This window comes from Centroberyx affinis, unplaced genomic scaffold (assembly GCF_046629955.1).
Source record: "Centroberyx affinis isolate AG114_WGS23_722 - 3 ecotype Tasmania unplaced genomic scaffold, CSIRO-AGI_Caff_v1 ptg008006l_1, whole genome shotgun sequence".
NCBI lineage: Eukaryota > Metazoa > Chordata > Actinopteri > Beryciformes > Berycidae > Centroberyx > Centroberyx affinis.
The window spans coordinates 1-7,338 of NW_027284012.1; the positions used below are offsets into that span (position 1 = coordinate 1).

The window sequence follows — 7,338 nt, forward strand, 5'->3', positions numbered from 1 at the left end:
CCATCACATCTGTGTGTGATCCTGGCCTCACCTGGCAGCGGCTGCCGGAGGAGCCGGGGGGGCAGAGGCAGTGGAAGCCGTTCACCTCGTCCTGGCAGCGGCCGGCGTTGAGGCACGGCCCGCTGGCACACTCATCCACATCCTGCTCACACCGCTCCCCCCGAACCCCGCCGCACACACACACTGATAGCCGTTCACCATGTCCTGCAGGGGGGGGGGGGGGGGGGGGGATGACAGAATAATTACCATTTACTACCAGTCAACAGTTTGGACACACCACATTGTTCTGTATTTTTACTGTTTTCCACATTTTAGAAAAACAGTACAGACATCAAAACTATGAAATAACACAAATGGAATTATGCAGCGACCAAAAAAGTGTCAAACAAATCAAAGTTGTCTTATATTTTAGATTCTTTGCCTTGATGGAAAGGCAAAGGCTTTGGATAGAAATTCATACATCTATTTATATTTGATGTGATGCTGATGTGTGGTGAGCGTTTCTTATGTATGTAACAAAAGTTTGGGAAACCAAATTTTGCGCTACAAAAATTTGACGACATGCATGAGTTGAAACAATGTTTGTGACTTCAGAAATGTCTTTCCTCTTTTGTTTGTTTGTTTGTCCTAGTTGTCAATATGCTGCTGCACCAAAACCACCAGGACTAATCCCTGCACTTTTTTTTTTTTTTTTAGATTAATCTGGACATTTTTTGCCGTTATTAGACAGTGGAAAGTGAAGAGAGAGAGAGAGAGAGAGAGAGAGAGAGAGAGAGAGAGAGAGAGAGAGAGAGAGAGAGAGAGAGAGAGAGAGAGAGAGAGAGAGAGAGAGAGAGAGAGAGAGAGAGAGAGAGAGAGAGAGAGAGAGAGAGAGAGAGAGAGAGAGAGAGAGAGAGAGAGAGAGAGAGAGAGAGGAGACAGAGAGAGAGAGAGAGAGAGAGAGGAACAGAGAGAGAGAGAGAGAGAGAGAGAGAGAGAGAGACGACATGTGACAAAGGTCCTGGCCGGTTTCAAACCCAGGACATAACGTAATTTTTCCTGCACATTTTTTTTTTAGATAAACTGGTACTGTAATGTAAACTGACTCAGTGCGGTGGGGGGGTGGGAGGGGGGGGGGGTTGTGTGTGTGTGTGTGTGTGTGTGTGTGTGTGTGTGTGTGGCGCGGGAAGGACTCGAACAGGCGCTGAAACAAACGAGCCATTGTGAGACGACTGTGAGAAGAAGAAGAACAGCAGAGAAAAAAAAATAAAAAAAATACAGCAATCAGCGTTTTGAAAAGAATTAGGACAGATTGTTTGTTTTCTGTTGGGAAATGAGAATGTTTGGAGTAATCTGATCTGCTGTTGTCATGGAGGCCACACACACACACACACACACACACACACTCACACACACACACACACACACACACACACACACACTCACACACACACACAAACACACACACACACAGCCTGTCCCTCTCCGCCAAGCAACTCAGTCATAACTGTGTTTTATAAGCATGTTTCAGCACTTACTATTTATAGAACTGGCAAAGAGGGGAAAGTGTATGTTTGTGTGTGTGTGTGTGTGTGTGTGTGTGTGTGTGTGTGTGTGTGTGTGTGTGTGTGTGTGTGTGTGTCTAAAAGCACCTCCCAGCAGAGCAGGAAGTGTGTAAATCAAGCTCACCTTGCACGTGGCTCCGTTCAGACACTTCTGGCCCTGACAGTCGTTGATATCTGCAGGAACAAATTCAACAAAACAAAAACAAGTTTTCTCATGAGTCGTTTTGAACGGGATTTCAGAGAGAGAAGAAGAAAAGAAAAGAAAAAAAAAAAAAACAAGCGTCCCACAGCTGATTGGAGTCGCTGGATAAGAGTTTCCCCTCCGGACAGCGGCTGGGAAACAGGATTGTTCTGCTGTTATCTCTCCACCTATCTGCAGATAAAACCTCTCTCTCTCTCTCTCTCTCTCTCTCTCTCTCTCTCTCTTTTTCTTGTTGTTTTCCAGACAGAACTCTCCTGCAGGTCCATAACAAACACTTTAGGGCTGGAGTTTGGGGTCAAAGGTCGGCTGTAATCGGTGCTGAGGGGGGAGCTGCTGCACGAGACGCTCAGGAAAGACTCCGACACTCTGGACCGACTGGAGAAATCTGCATCGTCTTTTAAAGGTGAGTTTTTTACTGCCTTATAGCTCAAAATAGTATTGTGTTGTTTAAAAATGAATATGAACTTGTTTTCTTTGCATTACTCAAGGTCTGAAAACACATCTTTTTTGTTATTTTGACCAGTTGTCATTTTCTGCAAATAAATGCTTTAAATGACAATACTTTTACTTGGAATTTGGGAGAAATAGTTTATAGTAGTTATAAGTAGTTTATAGAATAAAACAAAAATGTTCATTTTACTCAAACACATACCTATAAATTGTAAAACCAGAGAAACTGATCATTTTGCAGTGGTCTCTTGATTTTTTCCAGAGCTGCATATCTGCAGGGTTTATAGAGTTATTGATCAGTACCAGTGACTCATCGATTTCTGCAGAGATTTCTGGCTTTAAAAGTCACTTTCCGACCCGAACTCTGTTGTGGAAGAAAAACTCCACCGCTACTGGAGCTTCATGACAAAAGCATTGTGTAAATGTTTTGAAAAGCGCCATAAGAATTAAGATTATTACTCACATTAATATCATTTTAATGTTTTGGCACCATTACTATACCCAATGAATGAATGAATGAATGAATGAATGAATATTTTATTTTCGTGTCTGGTCATTTACATAACCCATGCCTCATGGAATTATTCAGACACATTAACTAACAACAAACCAAACATTCCGGCATGTTAACCCTCCATCATCTAACAGCACAATATATAAACATCATCCAAACATAAACATAAACATAAACCTCCCACAAATAACGCTCCAGGAGATTTCCCACAATGGAAAAACAGCAAATATACAAACATACAAACACAGCCAGCTAAGCACAAACACAAAACACAAATCCAAACAGGACAGAATCTGCATCTGCATCCATCAGTGCCAAACACTGTCTATTTGATCCAGTTCATAAACCAATAGTTTCCAATCCATATAGAATAGAGTATGAGGAATTTATCTATCATATGTTACTTTTCTCCTCCTATCCCATGCTTCAGAGAGATATTCAGAGAAATGCAAAAACCAAAACCAACCCACTGCTCCGAGTGCCTTATCCAAACTTTTTTGCGGCATTTGATTGGCTTACTCACCGGTGTCGCAGTTCTGGCCCGTCCAACCAGGGAGGCACTCGCAGAAGTATCCTCCAATCAGATTCCGGCAGGAGTTGGCGTTGACGCAGGGGTCGTCTCGCACTCGTTGGCGTCTAAAAAAAAAAAAAAAAACCGACGACAAACGACAAGAGAAACACGTCAGAGAGGGAAAACTGCGTCCGGGAGACAGAGGGAATCTGCTGAGTGGGAAGGAAGGGAAAGGAAAGGCTGCGACGCTTTCTGCTCATCTGAAACTCATCTGATTCCTACTCGCTCCCGCCGGTCGCCATGGAGACAACCACCATGCAACAAGAGGGGTTAAAGGGAGAAATGGAGGAGGAGGAGGAGGAGGAAGGGGAGAAGACACGGGTGTTCAATGGAAGGAAACGACACAATGGTCGGTGCATCCCAAAATTCACCAGACACTTTCACTATCATAGTTTTTAAACCGCGTTTTTTTCCAGTCAAAGAGCTTTTAAACACCCAATAGTAAGGAGGTCTGGGGGTCAGAGGTCACAGCACCATGACAGCAGATGGAACACATGTTATTCCCGTGTCTCTCCAGTGAGGAAATGGTGAAGTAAACAGCCTTAATGGAGTAAATCTGCTTGGACTCTGCTGCAGAAGGATCCAGACAGCAGCTGAATCTGAAAAGTCGCTCTGTGTTATTTCAGCAGTGGTTTCACCATTTTAAATTAGACTTTTAGAATCTGACTCCAAAGGATGATTGGCAACCCAACAAAGTGTCTGCTAGAGCTAGAGCAGGCTAACTTACCAGCCACAGTCAGAGGTTTAGCATGTGGCTGGTGGTTGGTGGCTGGCGGTGGATTAGCGCCGTGGCGAGCGACCCGGGCGCTAAGCCTGCAAACCACAGCCAGTCCTCCGGGATCATCCTGAAGATTAGCGAAGCCTCAGGACTCCCAGAGAGAGAGAGAGGGGGTGGGGGGGGAGGGGGGGGGGGAACCTGAGCTGGGCGTAGGGCGAGATGCTGAGCTAAACATCCAGCCGTCCCCCGTCCCCTCTGAGACGCTGCAGGTTCAACATATTTTTTCAAATTTACAATTATAATTACCCAGATTTTCAGAGTTCACCATCACCACTTCAGAGTTTACCATCAACATATATGGACATAAAACTGGTAGAGAACTGGGAAGCTATAAAACGGCTGGAATCAACTTCAGCAGGGAAACAAGAAAGCTGAAATCTGATTGGTCCTTGAGTGTCGTTCACACCGGCCGCTCAGCTCTGCAGGACATGAACGGACAGACAGGCAGAGGAGGAGGAGGAGGAGGAGGAGGAGCAGGAGGCTGCGGGACAGACGATGAGCAGGGCATCGTGGGATACGGCAGGACTCACCGATGAGGCAGGTCTTGCCCGTCCACTGGGGGGGGCAGGTACACCGGAAACCGTTAACCAGGTCCTGACAGGTTCCTCCATGACTGCAGGGGTTCAGCACACACTCGTCCACATCTGAGACAGAGACACACACACACACACACACACTGACTCTGTTCTCTGTGTTATGTCTCAACCACTGGGACTGTTTACTAGTCATCCTACCTCTCTGCAAGTGACTGTTCCTCTATTTATTTCAACCCCCCCTTTAACTCACCTATGCCCCCCCCAATAATCTGTTCTGTGCAATATCTCTCCAACTATTCTGCATACTGGCTCCACTTGCTCCCAGTACCAGACATTTCACTCTTTTATTCTGTGCATATACAGTATTATTTCGTTCTTATCTATTCTATATTTTTGTATCTTATACTCTATTGTGTTTATATTTTCTTATAGTTTTTATCCTTAATTAGACATCTATAGGCTTGCTCCAAACGACATCTCATTGTACTCGTACAGTGACAATAAAGCTATCTATCTATCTATCTATCTATCTATCTATCTATCTGCATTAGTACTGATCTGAATAATTCCCTCTCAGGTTGTAGTGGAGCTCTTATTTTTTTCTTATTTTTCCACCAACTCTTTCCCTTCTCAGCCTCAACTCCCTCATGCTCGGTCCTGTTCCCACACACAAATTTTCTCCTATTCGTTTTACTTTTTTTTTTTTGTCATCCCCATCTCCCACTGTCTTTCTCTCTCATCCTGTATCTCCTTCTCTCTGTCTCTGACTCTCTCTCTCTTCAGTTGTCCCTCTGTCACTCACTACTGCCCAGATGCCCTCGAGCCAGGCACTGAATCCAAAACTAGATAACTCCTAACTCCTAACTAAAAGACTGGTTTTACTGAGCAGCTCCCAGTGTGAATGTGTGGAACTGTGTGGGTGGAACTGAAAAAGCTCCTGAAGCTCAGCAAACCTTCCATGGATAAATAAATAAATATTAAAAAGGTAAACGGTCTTACTGCTGGTGCAGGAGGCTCCGGTCCATCCGGGGGAACAGCGACACTCAAAACCCTGACTGGTCTCCACACAGCTTCCTCCATTGAAACAGGGATCTGACAGACAGGCGTGGTCCGCTGTGGGGGGGGGGGGTTTAATGAAGGCATTCAACAGTTTGAAAAGCATCGAAACTCCAGGCTTAGGGTGACATCATACCAACGCCTCCCTCTACCTAGAGTTTAACACCCATTTGACCCTTGACCTCTGACCCAGCTTCCTCGCCACATGACAGGGATCTAATGGCCCGATGCTCTGTCTGACAGACCGGACTCTGACTGGACCAGATCCTGTTTTTAAAAGTCCAGTATCGGCCCCAGATATCAGTCTAACCCTGTTTGGCTCAGACCGATATCTGGGGCCGATACTTGACTAATATCGATAACTGATATTATCAACAGAAATACGATGACATCACCCCCCCGCCCCCCCTCACCTCTCTGGCAGTTGACCCCAGAGTAACCCTCGGGACAGGAGCAGTGGTATTTGTCGGGTCCTGTGTTGCTGCAGGTTCCTCCGTTCAGACAGGGCAGCCGCGTCCCGCAGGTGTTCAGGTCTGAGGACAGAACACACACACCGTGGTGAGGGGTGTGTGTGTGTGTGTGTGTGTGTGTGTGTGTGTGTGTGTGAGTGAGTGTGTGAGAGAGAGAGAGAGAGAGAGAGAGAGAGAGAGAGAGAAGGTAGAACACTTTGGGAGAACACTGTCATTCTTTAGTGCAGACACCTCTGTCAGCAGGGGACAGTTGCATAAAGCTAGTTTAAGACTAGTCTAAGCCTTAGACTGGTCTTAGATTCTCAGGTTAGATTAGTCTAATTTAGACTGTATGTTGCTTAATATTTACACTAAGCTTGGGTTAAGAGCTTTGTTGCTATAGCAACAAGTGGCCTAATTGTCAGAGTGAGAAGTTTAAATACTGAAGCTATTTCATAAAAAATGGCAAATTTTTGGTTTTTGGAAAGAGTCTGAAGAAGAGAGAATGTTTAGAGACAGAAACAAACTATTAGAGATCTACAATAATCAAGTAGGAACAGGTAAATATAAATGTCTAGATAGCAAGTTTGACTTAAGATCACATTTAAGTCTAAGACCTGGTCTAAAAGTTACACCAAATACCATCAGTTAAGAAAAAGCCATAAGATAAAAGTGAGTCTTAAGAAGAGATTTAAAAGAGAAAGTTTGCCTGCCTGAGCTCCCCAGGCAGGGAGTTCCACAGCTGAGGGGCCCGAGGGTGGTGGTAGTAGTAGTAGTAGTAGTAGTAGTAGTAGCAGTAGTTTTAGTAGTACTAGTAGTATTTTACTGATAGTAGTTATTGAGCGCTGGTAGAAAGATCACCAGGAAAGCTGAAAAGTTGTACATGTTCTACCAATATGAAATACCAATTAGCTATAGAATGACAGTGTGTGTGTATGGGTGTGTGTGTGTGTGTGTGTGTGTGTGTGTGTGTACCTTTGTCACACAGCTGTCCTCCATAGTTGGTATCACAGAGACACTGCCATGGCTCCACACAGCTGCCATGAACACAGCCTGGGTGAGGAATACACTGATCACAGTACTCTCCCTGCCAGCCATACAGACACCTGCACACACACACACACACACACACACACACACACACACACAGTTAGTCATCTCCTCCTAGTAACACTTTCTGTACAGTAGATAATGACAATAATAAACTGATATATAACGTTCTATAACTTATATGGCGG

General features: G+C 44.8%; 1 protein-coding gene across 1 annotated transcript; it reads right to left on the reverse strand.

The window, feature by feature from the left end:
* Positions 1 to 31: 31 nt before the first annotated feature.
* LOC139639966 (protein jagged-1a-like) lies at positions 32 to 7,206 on the reverse strand (the record flags this gene model as incomplete). Its single annotated transcript, XM_071514136.1, is given in 8 exon segments — positions 32 to 142; positions 1,669 to 1,718; positions 3,234 to 3,323; positions 3,326 to 3,346; positions 4,590 to 4,703; positions 5,595 to 5,708; positions 6,065 to 6,184; positions 7,076 to 7,206. Coding segments are annotated over 8 exon segments (751 nt in total), but the record flags the coding sequence as incomplete, so codon positions are not given.
* Positions 7,207 to 7,338: the final 132 nt, after the last annotated feature.